At 36.7% G+C, this 27146-nt stretch overlaps 2 protein-coding genes across 5 annotated transcripts in view; one reads left to right on the plus strand and one right to left on the minus strand.

Moving 5' to 3' along the window:
• Positions 1 to 2711: 2711 nt before the first annotated feature.
• Positions 2712 to 12204, minus strand: LOC141482734 (uncharacterized). The gene is made up of 4 exons (XM_074176508.1): positions 11997 to 12204; positions 11846 to 11920; positions 6192 to 6355; positions 2712 to 2884 (listed from the first exon to the last, which is right to left on the minus strand). Exons 1-4 carry the CDS (start codon positions 12172 to 12174, stop codon positions 2867 to 2869), a joined length of 435 nt encoding a protein of 144 aa, XP_074032609.1. The 5' UTR covers positions 12175 to 12204; the 3' UTR covers positions 2712 to 2866.
• A 194-nt stretch (positions 12205 to 12398) lies between these two features.
• Positions 12399 to 27146, plus strand: part of LOC111515538 (uncharacterized) — a 41721-nt gene continuing 26973 nt past the window's right edge. For 3 of the 4 annotated variants that reach the window (XM_074176504.1, XM_074176506.1, XM_074176505.1), the window contains exons 1-2: positions 18821 to 18979; positions 19961 to 20679. In XM_074176504.1, the coding sequence (XP_074032605.1) occupies positions 19977 to 20679 (703 nt within the window). In that variant the 5' untranslated portion in view covers positions 18821 to 18979; positions 19961 to 19976. Of the gene's footprint in view, positions 12420 to 18820; positions 18980 to 19960; positions 20680 to 27146 lie in introns of those variants that run through there. The other variant, XM_023171767.2, reaches the window with a different exon arrangement.

The following is a 27146-nucleotide window of genomic DNA, read 5'->3' on the forward strand; positions in this document are numbered from 1 at the left end:
CAAATGCTTTCGGTATCGATAATATCAATATTAAAATGATTTCATTTATTATTCCACATTGCATAGATGAAGTAAAACATATTTTTAATGAGTCTCTGAGGCAAGGCATTTTTCCTGATCTTTGGAAAATTGCTAATATTTTACCCACTTCCAAAATACCTATACCCACCTCTGTTTCAACGAGTTACGTCCAATAAGTATTTTACCAGCATTTTCAAAATTTTTTGAAAAAATAATAACACAACAAATCAAAGTATATTTGGATACAGCTGACATACTTCCAGAAGTGCAATCTGGATTCCGACAGAAACACGGTACCAACACTGCTCTGTTGAAGGTTATCAATGATATCACTACTTCTCGGGACAAATCGATGGTCTCATTTTTGGTTATGCTTGATCAAAGCAAAGCTTTCGATCTGGTAAACTTCAAACTATTGCTGAGTAAACTAAAATACATTAGGTTTGAATGCAGTTCTTTAGATTGGGTGAGAAGCTATCTCACAGAAAGGGTTCAACGGGTTATACTGGATAATGATCAATTATTATGCTCATCTCTTCAGGAAGCTTTTTCTGGTGTACCACAAGGTAGCATTCTAGGTCCATTAATATTCTCTCTTTTCATTTTTGACTTTCCTGCCACGTTATCCCAGTGCGACGTACATTTATATGCTGATGATTTTCAATTATATCTGTCAAGTCTATCTAATAATATTTACCATGCTATCACCAGGATGAACTTAGATTTAGAAAATACATTTCTATTTTCCAAAAATCATGGCCTTCGAATAAATCCAAATAAAACAGTATACCTATGTTTGGGATCTGACTTACAAAGAAATGAAGTTGAAACAAATTTCCATCTTTTTCTTGACAATGAACCGATTGACTGGGTGAATTCAGCAAAAAATTTAGGTGTATATATCGATAACACCCTCTCGTTCAACGAGCACGTTAAACACATTTACAAAACTTGCTCTTTTAAACTGAAATCCTTATACAAGTTCAAGTTCCAGCTTTCTCAAGAAACAAAACTGAAATTAGTTCAATCATTGATTTATCCCCATATTGAGTATTGCTGCTTAGTGTATTACATCTTCTTGCCAGACTATAATAAACACAAACTTCAACGCATACAAAATGCTTGTATGAGATTTGTGTGCTGCATAAACTACCGTGATCATGTAACTCCATATTTATTGAAATTAGATCAGCTGAATATTGAGTTTAGAATTCGTTATCTCATATCTGTATTCTTATATAAACTATTGGAAAGCAAAACTCGTAATTACTTGTTCAGATTAATTAGTAAGCGATCTGATAATCATTCTATCAATTTAAGAAAAAATACATTTACCATTCCATATCATGTTACCACCAAATTTGAGGGATGTTTTTCTTACTTTGGACCGAAGTATCTAAATAATTTATTACCGTATATTCATTTGTCTATATATCAATTCAAAAAAACTTTGAAAATTCATTTCTTAGATGTTCAAAAATGATTGTAATTTTTTTATATTACCTCTATAATAGTTTTTTTTTATATTATTTTTGTGTCTATTGTAACTGTTACTTATAATCTTACTGTATGCTTATTTTTTTCTTAATTATGGGACTCGTGGAAGATAGCCTCCGGCTAACCCTTTTCCCTATGTGTATAAAACTTGTTTTTGCACAATAAACGTTATTATTATTACTATTATTATGATTCCCTCAATAAAATGAGCGACAGCGAATTTTGTGTTTTTTTTTCTTAAATAAAACGTTCAATATTTAATGTCTCAATAACTAATGAATCAATTTCAAAAAAAAATACAGAAGTGATAGAGGAACAAAAGACCTTTCAAATGATGTATCGCTGAACCTCCCATGGCATTAAAAAAAATAGGGGGGTAGTTGCTGACCGCAGGGGGTGAAGTCACCCTAGATATAAAAATTGAAGTGTTCTTTGAAATCTTCGATTATACGTCTATTTCTGACTTAGGAGGGGGTCAATTTTTCGTTTGAAGGCCCTGTATAGATAGTGAAATGAGTTGGGAAAATAGTATTGATGCAATTAGTAAAAAAGTGAACACGGGTTAGTATGTTATATTGCAATTAAAAAATATTTTCAATACTAATCAACTCATCAATGTATAATACTCTAATCTACTCCCACAGATTATATAACATCAACATTATTCGACTCTTTTCCAGACTGAAGCCAGATGAATCGTGTTGAACATATTTACAAAAATATAGAACTAACAGTTCCATGTATTCATGTTTTCAAATTTGCAACTTGTTGAGATGTATTAAACAGGTTCTCAGTGTCATGATTACCCCACTAGGAATGGAGACCTCATCAGAATTCCTCCACACACCTCATCATTTTACGAAAAAAGGCCCTCATATACAGGTATAAAGTTTTTCAATCATCTTCCCGCAAATCCAAGAGAGCAACGGAATAAAAACTTCTTCAAATCAAAATTAAAAATTTGTTGCAAGATAAATATCACTGTAGTACCTATTTTTCTTGTTGCAAAATGAAAATGTGTTTGCTCATATATATGAATATAAATTGTATATATGTTTTTATGTATATGTGTAGGTACAAATTTATTAAATAGTGATATTTCAATATTGTTGATTGTAAACTAGTCTACCAACAGATGGTTTTTATTTGTGACGTATTCTACATCATGCTGAAGGACGGAATAAAGATTATCATCATTATTACTATTATTATTCCCGTAATGATTATATTCACGTACAAATGGATAGTTGCACAATGAATAGTTGTACAATGTTCAGTTCAATTATGAGCAAATTAATTATAAGGGGAGGTCTTTGGAGGGATTCCAGTGCCCTGTATTGTGGCCGGTTTATATTGCATGGATTACCTGAAACAGAAAGGAAATGAAAAGGTCAATAAATGGACGTTAGCGGCAGGAAAATTTCCATATGACAGACATGCAGTTAAAAAAATAAATATTTTTCACAACCCCCTGGGAATGAATTCATCACAATTTGAAATGTCCACGTATGTAGCTTGTTGCTTATCATATAGAAAATAAGTATTAATAGAAGCTTGTAAATAGAATTGTTGAAAAATTTAGCATAAGTGTTAGTCAAGTGGATGACATCTTCCCTCCGCCCCCAAACATACTGTAAAAAATTAAAGAAGTAACTGTCCTAAACAAATTTATTTCCAACAAGATTTCACCATCATGAAATAATTCACTTACAACACTTAGCAACTAACGCTTAATTTATTTCCATTATTTGAATTCCTTGTTTAACGGCTTGGTTCACTTGCTGAACTCAACTGCCCTCTTGGGACGAGAAGCCGGCCTCATATATCGGTAACGATCATTATAGAATCTATAGTCGTTTCGGTAATCAACTAGACTTTAATCGGCGGTTGTCGACTGCATTCCTTTCGCGGTGATGTCATGTGTTTGTTCGCTGGCCGACATATCGGTCAGGGACGGCTTCAGATTTGTAAGAATAACCTAAAATTGTTCTTGTTCGAGGAAAGCTACTCCGAAAAAATTCGATTTTCAATTATAGGAAATCATGGAATTTATGTTGATGGTAGACACTACGTTGCACTGGCGAGTGGCCAAACAGTCCGAAACCGGTCTGCAAGTGTGTTCCAATAATTGAAACTCGATTTCGGCAGTTGTATCGCCAACAGCATACGCAGGAATAACTTCAGTGAAGAATCCTGCACTGACACCTGTCGGATATAATCCAACGCCCTTCGTGGTGTTAGCCAGGGGAGTAGTTGTTTTCTGATAGGTGTCAGTACATTAACCTACAGTGTAGGTGAGTTGAGATTGGCCGGAACGAATTGTTCTTGTAGATAATTTGATCTATGGGGTCGACAGAGAACTCAGTCATCTAATGTTAAAGATAAATGAAGCTTCTAAAGACAGTTAGTTGCAAAGCCAAGGGTGGACCACCGACAAGATTCGTCTTCTATCTTTCACTGCAGCTTTCACTGTACGGCAGTAGTATGGCAGATTGAAACAACGCTTTCTGCTGTGAATCCTAAACGCGTTGTGTTTGGACTCTGGTTGTCAACAATAACAAGTATCGATGGATTGAAAGGCTTATGAAACAGATAATAATAAAAAAAACGATTTATTTCCAACAGGAGTACCCATTTACAGGAAATGCTATTATTACAGAGTATATATGGAATAAATATTAAAAATAATGGAATATAAAAATGTATAAAAGTAAATGCTAAAACAAAGTATATATAAAATATTCGTATACGTAGAATTTCAAAAGAAGAATGAAAAATTGAGTATACAGGGTGTAACTAAATAAGTTTAAAACATTCAAGGAGGTGATTCCTCATCGAAAAAAGATCTTTCGTATAAAGAAATTTCATTGGAGCATCCCTTGTTAAGATACAGCCCCTTAAAGGGGGTACATAAAATTTGTATAACAATTTTTTTCACAAGCACTAAAAATGTTACAATATTGAAATTAACCTGACATTTTGTACTACCAAAAAGACACTTAGCCAGAAATTCATTTGGTGCACCCCTTGGTTGTAATGGGTGGAAAACGCAACCCCTAAAATTTATTTCCAATGTAACTTTTTTCCTTATTATTTGTTTACGATTTCGCAGCAAAAAATTATTTTAGGAACAACTTCTAGTAGGTCGCTTTTCACAGACGAATGTAGCTTTACTCGGGACAAGATTATTAATTTTCATAATTACCACATATGGGCTGATGAAAATCTCACGCTATTGTCGAAACTAACCATCAAGAACAATTTGCTCTCAACGTGTGGCTCGGAGTTATTGGGGATAATTTAATTGGGCCTCATTTTCTAACTCCTCGATCAAATGATGAGGCATACGTTCAGTTTTTAAGAGAAGTGCATCCAGTACTGCTGGAGGAAGTTCCTTTGGGCGTCAGAAGGGATATGTTTTTTATGCATGATGAGCCTCCCGCCCATTTTAGTCAAGTAGCACGTCAGCATTTAACTGAAACATATGCAAATCAGTGGATAGGTCGAGGAGGACCACAGAACTGGCCCGCTCGATCCCCGGATCTCAATCCTCTCGATTTCTCTATTTGGGGCCATTTACAGCATTTGGTTTATCGAATTCCTGTTCGCGATGTAAAGGACCTAAGAAACCGCATCATCGATGCGTGCAGGGTAATCAGAGAGACTCCAGGAATATTTGAGCGAATACGTGGCTCAATTCGCCGACGTCTAGACGCATGCGTAATGTATGAAGGTAGACATATTGAACATTTACTATGATTTCTACATGTTGTGTGTTTTGTTATTAATAAATTAGTTTGGTTCATTACCCTTTAATCGTTTAATGCAGGTACTAACTACAAAATAACAATAAATCCAGTTTGCATTTATGACGATGTGTCTCTGTAGTTGTTCGTATTTTTTTTTTGCTGCGGACTGGTTTATTTTGGGCAAAAAACCCAAGAGACATTTTTTGTTTAGAATGAAACAGGCTATCGGAAATGAATTTTTAAATGGAAAACAGATAATAAGACAAAAAGTTATATTGGAAATAAATTTTAGGGGTTGCGTTTTCCACCCCTAACAACCATGGGGTGATCCAAATACATTACTGGCTAAGTGTCTTTTTGGTAGTATAAAACGTCAGGTTAATTTCAATATTGTAATTTTATCTCATGTACGCGGTTGATTGTAGTATTGTTGATTGAATAATCGTACTTTAAAGTTCGCTTTTTTGTTATAAATGATATTATTTTACATTTGGCTACGTTCAGCTGTAGACGATTATTATTATACCAAAGTTTGATTACATCTAATTCATGTTGTACACATTGGCAGTCAGTAATGTCGTCGATTTTCTAATATAGTTTCTGGTCGTCTGCAAATAGTAGGCTAGGAATATTCAAAGAGGTTGCCAAGTCAATAATAAAAATTGAAAATAAAAGAGGTCCAACATTAGAACCTTGTGGTACCCCAGATGTAACTACATACTGAGCCGATTTGAAAGATTCGTATTCGACGAATTGTTTTCTGTTAACTAAATATGATTCAATTAGAGTAAGCAGTCGGTTAGAGAGTCCCAGTTTTGTCAATTTGCTGAGAAGAACATAATGGTCTATTTCATCGAGGGCTTTTTGAAAGTTTGGTTTGATTCATCGCTTTCAACAGGTTTCAAAAGCTCGAACCACACTTACCATTTCTTGATTAACAGACACTTGGTAGCTGGGACGAAAATTTGGATTCTCAAAACTCATAGTCTGTGCATTCGTATTTGAGTGAATGTAAGGTGGTGGTCTCTGAACATATCTCGTGTCATGGGGGGGTGCAACGACTTGAGGGCTGTTTATCCCATTTCCTCCTGAAAAGTTATTTTTATTTTAGATCTTCCATTAGAAATTTGTATTTGCATTCAAAAGCAAAATGAAGTAAAGAATAGAATAGAATATATTTATTTGACTACAATATTTACAATACATGCTTGTTTGTAGCATGTCATATTAAGGAAAAAAAAGACAATACCGTAAAATAATAGTTGTTAAAATACAAACTATAGTGTAATATAATGTAATTTTTCAAAATAATATTAAAAAAAGAAACAATAGTTAAAAAAACCATAGAAAGTAACATAAAATTGGAAAATTGAACGAGACGAATTTTATTCCCTACAAAGTCTGAAATGTTCAATGTATCCCTTTGTGGAATAAAAACAATGCGTCAAAAGTAAGTTTTTTATCCTTATTTTGAATGAATGTATACCTAATGATTTCAATTTCGATGGTAATATATTGTAGAGATAATAATTTAGTGAATTTTTCTTAGATTTGGTTAGGCGGAACCTGTTTGATCTCACGTTATCTGCTTTTCTGGTAGCATAGCAATGGATGTCCAATAGCTTGGTGAACATGGAGGAGTTTTTGTGAATCTCTGTTAGAACTTGGAGAATGTACAAACACGGTAAGGGCATTACTCTGTGTTTAATAAAGAGAGGTTGGCAGTGTCCAGATAGCTGACACAGGACAAGATCCTAACAGCTTTTTTCTGTAAACGAAAAATTGAGAGAGAATCCGATGAATCACCCCAAAGAATAGTAGCGTAACATGAAATAGAGAAAAATATGTTGTTCTGAGTGAGTGAATTTAAATTGGTTATATTTTGAAGTTGTCGTTGGACAAACAGAGCACTGCATAGTTTACATCTCAATTTGGTAATATGAGGTTTCCACGATAGATCACTATCCAGAGTTACAGTAGTAAATTTACAGAATGAGTTTCTATGGCATTAATAGACGAAAGATAAAGATACTGTTATTTTTCATAATAAAGTTTGAGTTTATTGGCTGCAAATTAGTTTTCGGATCCATTATCTAAGTCTTCTTTAATTATGTGCAGATCAGATCTCAGTTTGCCAAAAAATATGAACGTCGTATCATCTGCAAACGAATAAGTTTTCACCGGAACCATATACTTACTTAAGTCGTTAGTGTATACTATAAACAATAAGGTCCTAATATTGACCCTTGAGGAACACCATGTTCATTTCCAATACTTATCGCTTGAAGGCGGTTTTTCAAATAGGATTGTATCAGATGGAGTGGTACCCCCTAACCCCGTAGTAGTTTTATTTTTCAAGCAATAATATCATGTGATACGCAATCAAAAGCTTTGGAAAGGTCACACAAGGTGATAGCCGCTTACATCCCATCCTCCAATGTAGATACTATGTCTTTCACGACATTCACGACAGCGAGAGCAGTAGAGTGATTTGGTCGAAAACCACATTGGGTGTTGGTAAACAAATTATTCAGTAACTCCGGAAAATTCAAGCAAAGTATGAGTCTGAAAACGAGGTTCGAATATAGAGATCTTTATATTGCTGTATACGAGTTATGTACAAAAAATACGCAATACGCTGTCCTCCAAGAGTCTCTTCAAACTAGAAAACAGAAGAAAGTCACAGGGGATCAAATCTGCTGAATACGGTGGCTAGCGTCAAAAAAGGGATCACGACCTTCCACCCCCAAGGGGGTTCAAAGGCTGTATTGAATTTCTTCAGTTTTGAAGTTGAAAACCTGAAGTTTTGGTTTAATAAAAAAATATTGTAGCCATTTGTTCAAAACGATCTGTCACGAAATGTAATGTGATAAACCAAATTCTACGCGAGCGAAGCTGCGGGCTACAACTGGTACTTGATGTGTTCAAGTTGAGAGATGTGGAGTACGCATATTTTCTGATTTGATCTCATCTGTTTTAGTAGAAAGGGGCACAAATGTCCACGTCAGCTTCCCATCTAATGAATACACTGAAAACTTAAACATCGTACATTCATGATGAACGAGGTCTCTGTTGAATCCGATTTCATCAACGTTAACGTTGACGTCAACGATAACGATAATCTATGAAAATTATTATTGTATTACCTAATGCATTGAACTGATATCTTGGTTTGATGGATTATTTAGAACATAAAAATAACTGTGATTTCCAATGTTTCATGATCAATGTGTAACAATTACTCTTACAAACTCGGTAATCTATACCGAGTGTTATATTCTTAGAATTAATCATACACCACTGTATCTAAATAAACTATTTTAATATTATAAAACAAGATACATCATCTTGGTACCACATACTACTATTCGTCCGTTGTCAACCTAGATATCTCTGTTGTTCGTCAACCTAGGTGTGTTCTCATAACATCCCTGTTTTCACAAAACTAACTTACTGCTAATGCTAATTGTAATTCAATTTCTAAGACTTCATTATTTTTCTGCCTTTTTTAGATATTTTATCTTCAATCAAAAATTTCATCTCAGAATCTGAATCACCTATAGAGGTGCTACTAGATTCGTTGATTGTGTTTTCATTGTTTTTGTCATTATAAACACTTTCACTGTCTATCTCTTCGCATTCACTTGGTTCTATTATTATTAGTAGCGTTCACTCACCAAGTATTTTATCTAGTACATTTTCTATAGTATCTGCCAGCTCTTGATTAATATTTTCGTTTACAATATTCATGTTTTCCCTCCTAATTCATTATCTAATACATTATCTATAGTACCACATACTACTACTCGTCCTTTGTCAACCTAGGTATTTCTGTTGTTCGTCAACTTTTTTTCACTATTGGGTTGCAGCAATTGATAAGTGAACTACTATTCTCAAGCTTTCGAGTAACTTCGTCACTGTTGCTACCGCTATCATCAAAGTGAATTATGATTGGTTCAATATTATGTTCAATACGGTTGTCTACGTCCCACATTTCTTGCTCTTCTTTTAAAATATGCTGCATGCATTTCTTCCAGTCTTCTGCAGAAACAGTTCGAATAGCTTCTTGTAGGTGATGTTGCACGTCCACTAATTTAAATGTTCTGTTTTCTCGTGCCACATATCCTTTTACTTGCGCCCAGATTAATTCTATTGGGTTTAATTCGCAGCGGTATGGTGGTAACCTTAAAGCTGTAATTCTACGACTTAACGCCATTTTATCCACAGCGAATTTTTTATATTTGTCTGTGTGTAATTTTGTTAGCTGAAGTAGTTCTGCCTTTAAACTATCTTTGTTATATTGGATGGTCTTATTAATTAACCATTCTTGAATGGCTGCTTTTTTCCATGATTGTTTCGGTAATGGTTCTAAATGTCGACTATGGTATGGGGCATTGTCCATGACGATGACAGACCCAGGTTCCACAAGTTGAATGACGCCTTCAAACCATTTTTCAAACACCTCCGCATTCATCTCTTTGGTAAAAATCCACTGTCGCTTCCTATATGCGTAACTATCAGATGACTACCTTTTCCAGATGGCTATTTTAACCCAACTGACAAACCTTCAATAAAGGCTTGTCGTGCACTTGTTATATTACCATCCTGCCATACTTTTTTGACCGTATGTCCTTGGTTAACCCATGTCTCGTCCATGAAGTACAATTTTTTTTTGAGCTTCCGAAATTCATCAATATTTCTTAGATAGTTTCTTCTCCATGCTATTATTTCTTGACGTTCAATGAGAATGCTTTTCCTGTCAGCTTTTCCGTACGTAAATTTCATTTCGTGTACAAGTTTCCTAAAAGTTTCTTTACCCATTTTTGGGACCAATTCATGATCGCTAACTGCCTCCAGAACTGTTTGTAGTGTGGGCAGATCATTTCTGAAAAAGAAACTGTGAATAGTTCTGCGTATACTAGTTTTGGCTTCTTCATCAACTGTGATTTATTTTCGTCCGCTACTAGTTTTTGGCGTTTGTACGTCCCCATGAATTTCTGCTTCTCTTAGTATTTTGTAAATCGATGATTTTGGTACACCGGTATAATCAGAGCACATATCAACTAATTTATCTTTTGTAATTGTGGAACTTAATGATGTAGAAATGCCCGGTTGGTTATTCGGAGGTACACACGTAGAATTACAGCACATATGCACAAAGTCATCTTTTGGTGGCTGATGATCTCTTTCAAGACAGTGAAATACTCGCAGTACCATTTGTTTTTCTCTTACTGACCGAGACTCCAACCGTTTTACCTTTTTCGACGTGGAAGGCCCGACCATGTCTCCCATTTTTTGAGTAGTTTGAGAACGGTGTAGAAATATAATTATGTAACGCTTAAACACTTATTAGCACTATTATTTTCACCAATTGTTATCACAACACGTCGATTGTTGACTAACTTAACTGTAAAACGTACAATTCACACTGTATAATTCACAAACCAATGATACGCTCATGGCTGCAAGTACATTAGTGAGGACTGCAACGATGAGATGGAAGTTACGGTAAAGTGACAAAGACAGAAATATCGTTGCGTACAGCGTTGCCACTAGTTGTAATAAATATCTAACACTATACAGAAAATAATGAATTTTAACTGATCAGTAATCAGGAAATGTATAAGTATTACTCATTACAAGCTCATTACTGATTTTTGTCATAAATAATACCTTTTAATCGTACTAGTATTGTGTATTATCTATAATTTGCCACAACCTACAACTCTACTGCTTACTATATTTTGATTCTGCTATAAACTGGTAACGTAAAATTTAGATATGGCAACGCGCTTTACTCTCAATCATTATTGGTTTTACTATAGTCCAGTAAATAATATATATATATATATATATATATATATATATATATATATATATATATATATATATATATATATATATATATAAGAATCAATTTATACAGAAAGGAATGACAGCTTCTCTGAACATGTCTACAGTCCTGGGAAGTAAATACTAGCATAATAAAAATTATATGCAAATTCATGGAGAATAACCATATTAAATTATAATAGCGAGGGGGGGGGACACCCACATCCACTCCTTATCCCAAATTTATTAGTTTCAATCCTAATATCACAACCTTTGCATGCATGCAGAGGTTATCTGTTATGCAATAGGAGGAGACTGGTTTACTGTGCTGAAAGGAAGCGAAGACCATAAAAAAGAGAAGAAGAAAAATCCAATTAGAAGCGACAATTCATTCAAATCGTTTTTGAATAATTAAATCACGGAAGGCGGGACAACGAAGTATACTTTTCTTATTATTGAAGAGGCTCATGGAAGGACGACATTTTGCTGAAAGGACGACGATTGGGTAGGTAAAAACCGAATCAAGGACATACCAAAAAGTGCATATCAGAACTGCTTTGCAGATAAAAAAACACGCTTGTACAAGTGTAATATATGTACAGGGGGCTACTTTGAGAGAGACGAAATAGAAATTGATGAATGAATGAATACCTACCTACTTTTTGAGAAAGATGAAAATTCTCCTCATTTTTCCAACAGATCTCTGAAAACAAGGGAATATACTACAAACAGTTTTGGCGACTCACCTGTTGCTTGATGTGTTACGACATATACAGCATTCGGCCTATTCTGCGCTGCTATCAATGCCCTTAGTTGTTTTCCTGAAAAATATAACCAATAACGATTTTTTATTAACAACCTCTCGTCACAATTATTAGAAAATTAAAAAACACTCACTTTGATTTTGTCGTTGTTTTGCACGGAGGCAAGCGACAAAAATAATAAATGGAATAACGATACTAACATATGCTATATTATAGGCATGCATATTTAGAGCGAGAGGAGAAATGAGAATCAGAAAGGAAACGGGGATTTGGTGTAAAAGGAATTGTTTACGTAGAGCTTTTTGTATCATAAAACCACCGGAATATTTGAAAATAAAATCCATTTCGATGCATATTTCAATAAGTTTGTGATAAGATAAAAGGGAGGATAAGCAATATCTGGGAGAACGTTTGAAGTTCAAGTGAGATAAATATACCTGGCATATTTGTCTTGCTTTCATTTATAAATGAGAAAAAATGTCGTGTTGAAGGAAGTCTAAATCATTTCAATACCATGAAATTGGCTTTTCCAACTTTGCGAAATTTTCATTACCAGGTAAGAGAATTTTAGCTTTCTTCTTCTCAGTTAAAATGAACTTTGTAATAATATTTTCGTTTTCAGTTTGTACTCCAAAAATTCCCAATGGAATCGAAACAGATTATACACAAAGGCGCTAAATAACGTAATACATTGAAGATACTCGAATAAAATTTCACTTACTAGTCTAGTGCTTTTTCACAAAATTTTAGTTCGCCTCCACAAAAAATTCAATTGAGGTGTCATTAGTTTCGTAATTTCACACAGAGTAATGAACGACTTGAGACAAGTTGGGCTCACAAGGCTTCACCCACGCTTCGCACGGGTGCAATGCTGACACTAAATATAATTCACCCACCGGAAATTTAAGCCCCCCCCCTCAAGCCGCCTCCCGGATTGAGTGCCCTAAAAGGACCTAAGCATCTAAAGGCTGGCTTTCGACCTACTGCGGTGGCCTACTGCGGTCGAAAGCCAGCCTTTAGATGCTTCTACTTTATAATCTATCGTTTTATTGAATCATAACTTTACTTGAATGAAATTTAATGCATGGGGCCCCCAAAAACTAACCGGGAAAGCAGTGGCGTAGCTATACCGTTCGAGGCCCTTGGCAAATTCATCGGCTGGGCCCCCTCCCCCCAATATAAAGAAGCTGAACCAACAATAATACTATTTTTTTATTTTATAATACTTATTTATACACTTTTACTTGTAAGAGTACAATAATAAATCACTATGTTTTAAGTAGGTACATACAAACTTTATAATTATGTTTAGGTACTTGATTTCCTAATAATTCACATTAAATCAAATGGATCTAATTTAAAGTACACGCAGCATTTAATTGGTACAATGATATGAAAAACAAAAAAGCAATTTGATATACGCAGTCCGAGTCATCATATTGTTGTAAGCACAGAAGGTGTTCAAAATATAAATTGTTAATTATTAAAATTCCTTCCTTCAGACTGTCTGTTCAGCAAAAGTGGTAATAACATCATCAAAGTTAAAATTTCGGGCTACAGAATTTTTGATGGATAGAATAGCCAAGATGCTTAACCTGTCTTGCCCCATAGAATTTCTTAAATAAATTTTTATCAATTTCAGTTTTGAAAATGGTAGCTCGGTACTAGCCGTAGTCATATGAATGGCAAGAAAGCTTAAATATATAGAATGATTTTTTTTTATTATCAAGTCAGCAAGTTCTCTTATAGAAGATAAAGCTTCTATTTCGTGGCTAAAAGAGGATCGAAAACTGAGAATTTCCTTGGAAAACGAGATGGATATATCTTCTTTATATAGATGGACAAATGCCAAATCCTCTTCCAATAAGTATCGTTCAAATTTTGCAAAGTAGCAGGTTGCAAGACATTGAAATTGGAAACAATTTCATTCGTTCCAAGGAAACGCGATTTCAGTTGATTAATGATTATGTCTAATACACGATAGAATACGTTCACTTCAAACAAGCTTTCAGGATCTTGAAGATCCTCATAAATTTCATCGAAATGACGTTTCACTTTTCTCTGACGAGTTTTAGTAAATTCAAGGTTATAGAACACTTCACTGCAATACTATTTGCTTCCGTTTTTGATTCTTCAAATTCATGTCGATACTTTTCAAGTTGTTCTAGACAGATTTGCAAACGTTTCGAAGCATTTGAAAGATCGATGGCTTAAGACTTAAGTGCTTTAGAAGCCGCGTCTATAGTTTGTAAGACTTTACAATGGAAACCAACAACATAATAAAATTGTAGTTTTCTATCTTATTCTTCAGTAAGATTGCTTCATCTCTCTCAGATGTTTTGGTATTTAATAAAATAGTTTTTGTAAGCGCTTTTTGAACATCAACAAACCGAATTTTCAAAGCAAATATGGCATGAAAGCGTCCTGCCCATCTAGTTGGATTCTTTTTTTTAATGTTTCTGAATTTGATGATACCCCGGTCTCTCCTTTATTGTCAGATATAAAACTAGATAATATATTCCATCGTTTAATACTATGGCCCAAAAAATTATAAATTTGTTGCAGTTTCGAATAATGTGTGTATTTCTATGACCTCTTTTACTGCATCATTTAATACCAAATCCAAATTATGAGCAGTACAATGGACATAAACCGCATTTGGGTTGGGATTCTACTCTGACCGGGGACCCCTTCTGGCTGGGGGCCCGTGGCATTTTGCCGACTTGCCACCCTGCAGTTACGCCACTGCGGAGAAGGGAGTCTTTATATCGCGAGCAAGTGTTTTCCAGTGAATCTAAAAAAGAAGTGAGTTAGAAATCTGGTTGAAAAGTTTTTATTCTTACCGGAGCTACTGACAGCTACTCTCGGGATTCTGCTTGGTTGGCCTTTTGTGTTCGTCTCTCTCTCTCTCTCTCTCGGAATCTTAGGTCTTCCCTGTTTGTTGAGTACTTCGTCATCAAATTCTTCCGAACACGTTTTCTGCGTGCTCTCTCATATACGCGTCTACGTATGAACGTATGAATGTCTGGATTCTGCGTCTGTATGTCGCTGCGCAGTGGTCCCAGGCAGTACGGTCTTGATTAGCAGCAGTTTTAGGTAGAGTCCCCTACTGCTTCTGCGGATGTAGGTTTTGTCGGGCGGCTCTTGCCAGCCCTAATCTCTCTCTGTCGAAAGTGACTACAAGATTTCGCGTTGGTCCACGGAATCTCTTGAACGTTGAAGATGACGTTTCCTTCCAGGTGTACCGTCCTCCAGGTGAACAGTATTGCCCGACTTTTGTCAGGGTTATGGTGATCTTCCAAAAGTTGGCCCATTCCTCTAATCAATCTGCCTGTTGTTGCAAGTTGTTCTCAGGCTTGGGCACGTCTGCTGTGTATAAATTTACGAGCATGGAGAACCAGTATTGAAAAGGACGCGTCTTTGTCACCCGCGGCTGGAGCCCGTGTTGAAATTTTTTTATGGCACATACAATATAAAACGAAGCTACATACAAAATTTCAGCCTCCCAAAATATATCGATACGGAGAAACAGTGACAAAATGATAATTTTCATATGTAAACTCGCCCCTTCTATCTCCACGGGAGGCACCCCAGTTGGAATATTTGAAAATCGTCTCCTAATGCGTATCTAAGATCTAAGAAGTACATATATACCAAATATTAGCTTCCTAGGACTCACCAGTACGGTGAAACAAAGATGAATGAGTGACATTTGTAAGTGAACTGAAATACTGAAATAATTCCTTTCAATTACGAATTTTTCAGTCTGACCCTCTACTCGAAACCTCCATACATTCGAAAAGAGCGCCATTTTTATTACGGGGCAACCAGCCAAGTAGGTAGAAAGTGAACGTCATTGTTATTAAAGTCTGTTTGAGAGTATTCCTTATTGGATGTATGAAAACGCATTTTCAAATCGTAAATTAGTCATAAGTTGCTGTCGTTCATGTAAAACCGGTAACTATCTGGTCCGCGTTTGTTCGTGGGTATGATAATAAGTCACCTGGTTTTACTTGAAATCCATGTTGCCACATTTTCACGTCAAAAATGATGAATAAAACTTCCTATATTTTATACCACTTGTATTTGTAACTAACGTGACTGTACTTTCGTCCAATGAGGACATTACATTTTTATCTTAATCCTAAAAATTACACACGTTAGCATTTGTCGAACTTCAGCGACGTTATCTCTGTATCTGTAGAATAGGGAGGCTGAGTGTAAGCCCACAGCACAGGCCACATGTGACCCATTGTGCATCCTCCCGAGGAGTTGTCCTCCTAGGTCATCGTCCACCCTGTCCTTTCCAGGAAGGAAGACGGGTCACCGGGAGACATCTCCTTCATATCGGCAGGTGTAGGCCAAAACTCGCCGAACACACACTCTCTTATTGACGATAACTCCGGGCACTCGCATAGGACATGCCTGACAGTCTCATCTTCCTGTTCACACATCCTGCATAGAGTTGTGTCCATTAGCCCTATATTATGGAGGTGTTTCCTTACTTGACAGAAATCCTACTGCATAGATTTTTCCTGATCATCGCTAGATATTTCTTCGGCGCCAGCTACCCAGGGTCATCCAAGGTGATCCTGGCAAGACTGTATCCTTTCATTCCATACCATTTCTTTAGGGATTGAGCATAGGTATACCATTTGGCTAGTTCCGCAATTCATTCCGCAGCGACGTTATCTGCTGATAATGGTGATGAAGAGACACGATGGCTGGAAGTCTACCAATGTCGCTTAAGGATGTATAGACGATTCACTCACAAACGAAGTCAAAATTGCCAAGACCATTGAAACATCATCAGATGAAAACAATCAACGTTAAAGGGAGACTTTCGTTCGAACAAAAAAAATCACAAAATCGTTTTGAATGATCGAAAAGTGGAGTTGCGCGAGTTGGCTGACATTGTAAAGATATCGAAAGAACGTATTGGCTTTATATTACATGAGCGTTTGACTATGAGGAAGCTCAGTTCAAAGTGGGTGCCGCGAGAGCTCAGTGTTTGATAGATAGATAGATAGATAGATAGATAGATAGATAGATAGATAGATAGATAGATTTTATTTTACTACTTAACAATATTTTGGTTTGTAGCACGTGAAAAAAGAAATACAGTAAAAACAGGAATTTAAGAATTGAGTTACAATATGTTATTAAACTATCACAGCAGAGATGCGGCAATGCGTTTGGCTCGTCAATGCGCAATGTAATCCTCAACAGTGTAGAAACAATATTTCAGGAGAGACTTTTTTAAGTATTTTTAAAGGCATTAATACTCAATTTTTTTACATTTGATGGTAATGTGTTTAAAATCTCATAGTTCAGTGAGTTCGACTGTGAAATATTTAGTCGAAAGCGACTGCTTCGGATAAGATGAGCATTGCGAGTGTTGTAGCTGTGTACATCCGAATTTCTCGGCAACACCGACTGACTTCTATGAATTTCAATTAAAGTGTGAAATAAAAACAAACATGGTAAAGGCATAATTTTCAATTTTTTAAAAAACTCTTGACAGTGATCTCTGAAACCAATTCCGGCAAGTACCCTTATTGCCTTCTTCTGCATTTTAAAAATTGTTATCACATGGGTGGAATTACCTCAAAGAGTAATGCCATAGCTAATGTGCGAGTGAAACAGTAAAAAATACGTGGTTTTGAAAGTTTTAAAATTAGTTATTGTTTTCAATTGTCGTAAAATGAATAAGGAACTAAATAGTTTTTTAATTAATTGATCAATATGTGTCTGCCACTTTAGTCTGTGGTCCAGCACTAATCCAAGCAGTTTTACGCTTTTTGTTTCTTGTTTAACAGTTGAATGATTATTTGCAGATATTTGCATTATTTGTGATTTATTACTATTCAATTTCAATTTGTTTGCTGCAAACCATTCTTTTGCCTTATTAGTAGCACAAGTCAGTGAAGCATCCAAGTTTGCGTAGTCTTTCTCAGAAATAATAAATGTTGAGTCGCCTGCAAAGAGAACTGACCTATAAGGTGACATAAAGCAGCTGAGGTCATTAATATAAATGGTAAAAAGCAGGGGCCCCAAAACCGAACCTTGGGGTACCTCATGACTAACAATCTGAAAGTCTGATGTTTTACCGTTCACTGAAACGCATTGTTTTCTATTGGAGAGATAAGAACACACCTAAATCAATCAAAACAATGGCAAAACTACATGAATTGAACTTTGAATTACTCTCACATCCACCGTATTCGCCAGATTTGGCTTCCAGAGACTACTGGTTGTTCGCAGACCTCAAAAAAATGTTCGTCGGTAAGAAATTTCGCTTCAATGAAGAGGTTATTACTGAAACTGAGGCTTGTTTTGAAGCAAATGGTAAATTGTTCTTCAAAAGTTGTGTTGAAATGTCATAGCGGCGCTAGCATGATTGTGTGGCTCTTGATGGGGATAAAGTTGATGAATAATAAAGCTAATAAAGCTGAGTTTTCTTTCTTAGGCCGGGGACTTTTCTGCCCATTTGTTATAGTGAATAAATGCTTCATTGATTTGTTATTCCACACGGTTGCCGAAAAAATGGTGTACGCAACACGTCTTAAAACAGTTTTTTTTTGGACTCGCAGACTTCCAGGACTCGTCCTAGAATTTTGTCTAGTTGTCCAAAAAAAACAGTATTTTCCAGACTTGTTTCTTAAATCACTATTGTCGTCGAATTCATCAATATTGACTAAACCAGTTCTGTAATAAATTACAGAAGTATTAGCCAGGAAAGGTTTTTTTCACACTGGAATTGGACCATTGATTTGGAGAAGATAATCACTTAGAATTTCATCATTATTTACCAGTATTAGCGCCTCATGTTCAATCTAATCGAAACTTTGACAGCATAACCTTTTGTGGCGAATGACACAAAATTCTCAACTCACTGGCAACGTCCTCACATCCATGGGAGCTGAATCAATTTTTGCGTGGGTCTGTCCCGAACCTTACATGGAAATATGGAAAACGCCGGTTCACCGGTCAGTCTTGCACCGACTCTCTTACCGGGTTTGTTTGTATTCGTCGCACCTTCTCTGTATGTTTTCAGATGTTTATTCGATGAAATCGGTGAACTGTGTAGTGTTTTTGTAGAGCAGTGAAGGAAAGGTGACTATCAATTCTGGTTCGCTTTAGTTGTAGTTTAGTGGAGGAGTATCAGTAGTTGAGAGTCTCAAACAATAATAATGATAATAACAAAGGTTTTTTGGCAAGTAACAGGCCAGCCAAACATTGGCAATATACTCACGAGTGCCAGAAACTCCAGAGAAGTTTGTGGGCACTGTATGTTAGGGAACATATCAAATGCATATAAAATGTAACATTAAGGTATGGTTCAAGTAAACGATATAGTGCAACCTACCTTCCAACAGCTCGTCTTTAATAATATAGTTAGGGAGCTAACTAATTTCGTTGTTCAATAATCATTTCTGATCATATAAAAATCACAATAACTAGATAATATATGTTATATATATATATATATATATATATATATATATATATAATTATTGACTGGATTAACTATAAATCGGTTCAATTCGTGAGGTTGCAGTCAATAGCTGGGCTGTTACAAAGAAAACTCTTTGTTATATGTCAAGCTTTCGGTATATTTCATACCTTCGTCAGAACAACTACAATAATTAGATTATATATCTTGTAGAAAATATATAAATATGGAGAACTTACTAACGTGAGAATAAAATATAAAAAGGTTCAAAAACAGATAGAAAAACATTAAATAATGACAGTTGGTAAACATTTTTGGCTGACAATGTCAAGTGGAAAAATTCTGAATGATACTAGATCTTTTATTTTCTTTATCATATTTCAGTAGGTACGTGTAAATTTTGCTGAGACTGTCAATATCAGTTCGTTTATTCATTGAATGTTCTTCGTTTTTAATATGTATCATTTCCAAAAATATTCTTTTAGTTGCATTGATTTCTCTATCTAAAATATTTGGATTTTCAAAATTCATTTTATGATCCTATGATCATATGAGATCCTATGATCTCAATGCTCCAACAGTTTTTCTTTGTTATATACAATCTTTATATCTTTCTATTATCTTCTTTCTCTACTTTCCAGAATGTGAAATCCATTGATGAAGTTGAGAACACCAAGGAAAACCTACCAAACCAAGCCTTTTCTGATTTTGCCACTCCTCGACTCAGACCTGGTCGATAGAATCCCGAAAGAAATGCCAACCAAAAACCCCGGCCTCAACCTATTCATCAAAACATGGCCGCCGAAAAGCAAACACAAGGACAACGACTGCGAAGAAAACAAACGGCCTCTTACAGCTACCCTGGAAAAACCGACAATCCTCGACATCAGACTCATGGGAAAAATAGACATGAGCAAAATAAGGAAGGAATTTCTGAACATATCGAACCTGTGTCGAATGCCCATCATACTGAAGGGCCCTAAAGTAACGAAACCTCACCGTCCGCTCAGTCTGCCGCCCGCCAAGAAAACGAAGAAGAAGCAATCTGATCCGGACGACAGCTGGGAAGACGAGGAAAGTTCGAGGAGTTCCAAACTCCCGAAAAAGCGGATCGCTAGATTGAAACCGGGGGAGGTGAAAAAAGTTGCTAAATGCTGTGATACTAACAATAACAAAACATCGAAGGTACCTCGTAGAACGGCTGTGAAAGTTTTGGGGGTTGCAAACGACGCTCAATCGACCAAACTTCCCGAACCCTGCAAGTCCTGCCGCAGGTCGGATTTGCCTGAGCGGTTTCACAGTCATCCTGCTAACCCTCCGAAGACTGTGGCGAAGATGGGGGATGCGTCGAAAAGTCAAGGTAATTTGAAAACTTGATGTAACGTTGGGCAATTTTCCTTCATAAAAATGTCATTGAATACTTTTATTTTGGCAGCTTTGATGTAGTCAAAAACATTTTTCTTATTTTAGTGTCAGAGTTAGATATTGATGGGAGGTAGCTATTATCGATCAAAAAAGTCATTATTCGATTGATATCTGATTGAAAATTAACAAAGAAAAATAAAGGTTATGTATTAAATACAATTTATGCAGCAGTGACGGTTCGTGCATTAGAGAACAGGGGAGGCTAAAGTCATAAAGACTATATACACACAAAAAAGCCCGCCGGAGGCGCGAAAATTTTTTGGGGTACCGCATCTATTTAAAGCAAAATACGTAATATTTGCATAAATGCACACAGTTATACGTATAAAACTGACCATTAAAAAAACAAAAACAAAGAAAAAGGATAACGATGAGATTGGAAACTTTGGTGTAAAAGTTGAATAACTTTTTTCGAGATCAATTGCCCTAACACCAAATTGATATTTTTTGCACTCGACGCGCGTTTCGCCAACAAAGTTAGCATCCTCAGGAGGAGAAAATTGATACCTAGTCTATGTATGAATCGTATATTTACAAATTATTTACAGTTATTACAATTTTGTGTGTGTTTGTGTAGGGCCCTGCTATAGGCTTATGCCTCTTCAGGGTGAGTGAGTTATGTGTGTGTTTTGTGTTTTATGTTGGAGTTTGTGTTGTGTTGTTTTGGTGGTCCAGTTCTCTTAGTTGGTTTTTATGCTGATCCGTGTGGTAGTCCGGGTTCGTTGCGGTGGTCGGTGGTCCAGATGTGACTTGGTACGGGGTTTTGGGCCGGGGTTTTGTGTGTTTAGGATTTCAGTACTTTCCGGGGCGCTGCTGTCAGGTGTCCGCTATCCCAGTGGGAAATCCTCTAGGATGTCCTGGATCGGCTCCGGTGGGTCTTCCATCGCTCCCAGGAGTCTGGCTGGGGGAGAGGGGAGCTTTTTCCTAGGTTTCCTTCGGGATCCTCCACGGGGGATCCATAGCGATGTGAGCGTATCGATGGCATCGGTGTTGTGGCTGCTCATCGTCCTGGTCGCATATCGTCCTCGGAGTTCCTGAAATCTTTGGTCGATTGGTGTAGTATTTATGAGGTTATATAAGTGTAGGGAAGGGTATCGGTAGTGCAGGTTGTGTATGTTGCGTAGTATTCGTCGTTCAGTCGTAAGGATGCGGTGGGACAGTCTCGGAGGAAGCGTACAGTATATCACTGCTTTGTAGTCGAGGACTGGTCTTATATAGGTATTATAGGTATGAAGCAGAGTTCTACTGTCGCATCCCCCAAGTTTTCCTCTCAGAGCTTTTAGAAGGTTAGCTCTCTTCCGGACTTTGTCCAGTGTCTCTCTCAGGTCGATTTCCCAGTTGAGGGTCCTCGTGAAGGTGACCCCCAAGTAGGAAACCGAGTCCTGGAGTATGAGGTTTTCCCCCAAAAGTCTGAGATTCAAGTTGTCCGGGTTTAGTTTGGGACGGGTAGAGGTGTTAGGGTGTCGGAAGAGGATTGTTTGGGTTTTTGTGGGGTTGATTTTGATACGCCATTTGTTGCACCACTGCTCGAAATGGTCGATCATATTTTGGGCTTGAATTTGCAAGCGGCGGGTGTTGGGGGCGGAGGAGTATAGAATGGTGTCGTCGGCGTATTGGAGGATTTTGTGGGTTATGGGAACATCATGTGCTTAGATGAGGAATAGGGAAGGGGCGAGGACTGATACCTAGTCTAGTCTGGTTAGCCCTTATATACTAAAATTTGTTACCTGAGGTTGTATACCTGAAGTCCAATATGGAATTTCTCGGTAATTAACTACCTGCAAGTTCTTAGTAAATATTCTCTTCCTAACAGAAGATTAAAAAGCGGGCTAAACGGGATGGGTCCCTTATCGCCATTCATGCTGTTTTTACATTTTGCTATTTCTAGACTCTCACATGCATCGAGTAGCCTGGTGTCATGCACATGCTTAATCAGTTTAAGATTGTTTTCACCAATTCTTAGGTCCTTGTCTAGAACATGTTGGGCGACTCTGGATTTTTCTATCCTTCCGTATTTCATGTGTGCACAATGCTCCATGAAGCGGGTTTAAATCGCTCGTCGGCTCTGGCCGATGTATTTGCTGTTGCAATCTTGACAACTGATTTCGTAAATCCCCGACCTTTCTGTGTTTTCTAGTCTATCTTTTGGATTACAAAGAAGCTGTTGCAATTCATGAGAAGTTTTATATGCAACTTTCATATTTACTTTATCGAATATCCAAGCGTCCCATCATCACAAGCTCTGGAGAGTTTGAAGGATCTTCTGAAATCGAACAACTTAGCAAATGAAGCTGTTGAAGAATACATTCAACTCACCAAGCTTTGCATGGATCGAAATTATTTTCAATATTATGGCTCATATTATGAACAGCGTGAAGGAACGGCTATGGGTAACCCATTGTCTCCATTTATAGCGAACCTATTCATGGGTAGGTTTGAGGCGAAAGCTGGAAAAGAACTCAGTTACTTCCCTGATATGGAATGGTAAATGTATCTTTTCTTATATTGATTGAATGATTATCAGATCGCATACTAATTAATCTGAACAAGTGATTAGGAGTTTTGCTTTGAATTAGAAACAAATCCCTTTAAAAATTAAAACCCAACATTTGAAACATCAATTTGAATACTTTTCGAAGTGAATTTGAAAAACTCATGAATTGAACTCAACTTTATTTTGTTCAAACTTACATTTGCTGTAATAACTCAAATTGAGGAACATTCCACATTCGGCTATTCTGCAGTACAGGTGTAACCAAACTAATATTTTAAGATATTTTCGATAATCTGGAATTGAATACTAGCTCCACAGATCTGAAAGAAAAACATGGATGAAACATAAAAAAATATGAATATTTCGGTACAGATGATAATATGAAAAAAATAAAAGAGGTAAACGGCGAGGTTGAATCTAAAAGGACAAAAGCACTAATTTAATTTTCATCCGAATGAATTAATAGGATACAATAAGAAAAAATGAAGATAGAAAGGAGTAATAGTGAAAAATAAAAAAAATTTAATAAAACAAAAACATAATAAACCAAGCAAACTACTTCAAGACGTTCAGGTTGTCAGTATCCACAATAATCTTCGGGTGTTAACTGATCCAATCGTAATACTTCGAGACCATTAACAGGCCACTTGGGAGCTATTTTCTTCCACTCCTATCCCCCATTTCGTCTCGATTTGCCAGTGGACCGAAGCCTGTTTCCTCCACTGAATCACTTCCACATTTTCAGCATTGTTGTTTGATATATGCACAGCTTCTTCAACCCTCCTTTTCACCTAGTGTTCCTCCCTTTCGGACAACTTGGTGTTGCGTTAATAGATCTTCTCGCAGGGTCTTTTTTTTATGCTTGCCAATATGGACTTCAAAGAGCCTCATGGTTCCACTGATATAGTTTTTGACACTGCCTTGTACAGTGTTCCCAGATCTGAAGTGGGTTTTAATGTAGTACAGAATGTACTTTATTTTCATCCTCTCCTGCATGCCTCTGACCTAAGGAATGGATAACACTGGTTGTCTTCTTCTGGCTAAAGTCTGTTCTACTGCTTTTTTGAAGCAACCAGTCCGTTAGAGATGCCTCTCTTGGCAAATTGGTTGTGGTTGGATTCGAGATTCAGGTACTGCTGGAAGGATGATGCAAGCGATGGGCTGCCAATGGGATCGCTAATACTTTTACCTGACATAACCAATATATACGTGGAATGGTTTCAAAAATTGGCTGTTGAAGAAGCTCGCATCGGTTGAGATACATTGATGATACTTTCACCTGAATTCGAATAGATATGTTTGTTATTCGGGTGGCTTCTCCAGCCGTTTTGGCTAATCAGAAAGACACTCTTTCAAGAGGAACTGAAAGTCTATATGCATGTATCATCGTTGACTACATCAGGTATTATTCAGTTGCTATACAGTATATAGGTTGATCTGTTGACAATTCAGATTCAATATTAGGGAGAATCTAATTGTAGCTATTGTCAGTTAATTGTAATCTAATATATGACATTCAGATCCACAAATTAGTATCATCAAGAGATGACCCAAAACGTATAATAAAAAATTGTTATGTGGAAAAAACTGAGCTTTATATACGTTTTATAGTCACTTGGTGAACATTAAATTATGTCACCAGGTCAGACGTGCAAATGAAATGAGTGCAAATAATCCATTATTGTAGAATTTAACTAGCTGAAAATCGATTAGGTGCCAGACGTTTTCAATATCGTTTTTACACATTGTATAAAAGGTGATTGATGATTGAAACTTCTGGTAACTTTTTAGTGCAATTATATTGACATATTTTCCAGACAGGTTCAAGAAAACAATTTTCTTTCGCTTCGTGAAACCCTACTGCCCTCAATTGTGGTTGTAGTAATTATGATAATTGAAATATGACAAAAATGTTGAGAATCGTCCGTTATATTGAGTATTTCATTTTTCGTGTCTTCACTTGAATGTTTTTATGACTTGAAACCATTTTTATATTTGATGTACGAGGTATGCCCAAAACAGAATTTATACGGTTCACCGTACTGATGCTAAAAGTTTATCAGGTTATGACATTTTTTGGCAACTTCTCTTAGGTTAAGTTAGGTCCACCGCAACCCGCAAGGGTTTATTGTGGCTCACACCTATTCACACTCGACCAAATAAACCCAGCTTCTTAACGAAGCCGATTAGATTGTATGATGAGAGGTATTTCAGGTAAAATGGTATGAGTACGGATCTGCCAAACTCTAAAAAACCTGATTCGGTCTCCAGCGGGTCAGGCACAAAGTATATGCTCTGCTGTTGATACCGGCGAAAACCTTCCCATATGAGGGACTTGGAGGAGTTGAGAGTTGGAGAGTTGAGAAGCTCTCGCTCCTGATCTAAATTTACAGGGAGGTTAGTTGGAGTCGTAAACTCGACATTCATCTCCTCTGTAGACTCGCTCCTGATCTAAATTTACAGGGAGGTCATTTGGAGTCGTAAGCTACACATCCATCTCCTCTGTAGGCTCAGCATCAGAAATAATTTTCAAGTTCACTCTGTCTATAAAAGTCCCACGAGTAGCTAGGGAAGAAAGATCAATCACGGCAGAGCCCCGTATCACCGTGAAAAGGCGATGCTACGACGAGATGGCGCCCGATATCTCGAAGGTTCCGTAAAAACAGCTGATAAGCTCAGTGTCATTCATCCTCCCGGCACGGATACACACCTTAGGATTAAGCCATCGTTGGAATGCCATTCAGTAAGGGGAATAACAGAACCACAAGTGATTCTGTTCATCCCGTATCCAGCGGTGCTACGTGGAAGCAGGGATCCGATGGCCGGTTTGCTCAACCCCCACATCCCAAGTCAATGTACTCACCAAAAACAGTCTGCATAGTGGTTCAGGCAGTGAAAGATGAACAAGAACAGCCAACTCGATGGCAGTTTCTCTTGCCGAAAGAGCATTGACTCCGACAAGGCGCACAAGCTCAATTTTATCTCTCACACTTAGTTCTTCCATGATGAATCACCAATTCCTACGCCTTCATAACATATTTTTCTCACTGATCAGACATAATCTGAACGTTACTGTTTCAATACAGTTTTTGATAGCAGCGACAATGGTGAACAATAGTCTTTTGTTTCCAGTACCAAATGGAAAGAGCGCGATTTTGCATATCCGCACGGTGTTTCACGGCCACCTCACCGAGATTCAAAAAACATTCAAGAGGTGTGCAGTTAACATTCTATCATGATACAATGTGAATGTTGATTCGGCCATAGAATGATTAATACTGAATATTTTTTTATAAAAAATTTGGTGCACCACCAATTGAGAGAGTGTCCAGCCCAAAGTTGATTTCATTTTTTTTCTAAATAAATCGCTAATACAATTTCTTGTATTTCAACCTATAAAAATATTCGCAGCAGGTCTTGGTTTTTGTAGAGAGAAAATGATATATGTTCCCAAAGTACAGTTTTTCGAAGGTTTACAATTGAACATTAAGTTCTTCAAAATCGTAGAGAAGATGCAAATTTTCAGTGACGGCTTGTGCATTGGAGAACAGGGGAGGCTTAAGTCATATAGACTATATACACACAGAAAATCCCGCCGCAGGCGCGAAAATTGTTATGTTGTTGCACGCTTTGCTTAATACTAAAGTTAGGGCATGGGCATGACAATGCGTAAAAATAGCATGAGGAGCTATGGACTTTATTTTAGTTTGTAAACCATTTAAATGGCCGGCCAAGACCGCAGCCCCATCATAGGTTTGCGCAATTAACTTTTGCTTAAAATTATAGGTGTCACACGTACGAATTAAAAAATTAAACAAATCGTCAGCTGTGCGCCCAGATGAAACATCACGAAAACCCATAAAACGTTCTACCACATTACCATCTTTAACATATCTAAAAACGATTGA

Source organism: Leptinotarsa decemlineata, unplaced genomic scaffold (genome assembly GCF_025532065.1).
Source record: "Leptinotarsa decemlineata unplaced genomic scaffold, Ldec_3_MD MMD2_tig00001719_RagTag_RagTag, whole genome shotgun sequence".
In the NCBI taxonomy this organism is placed as follows: domain Eukaryota; kingdom Metazoa; phylum Arthropoda; class Insecta; order Coleoptera; family Chrysomelidae; genus Leptinotarsa; species Leptinotarsa decemlineata.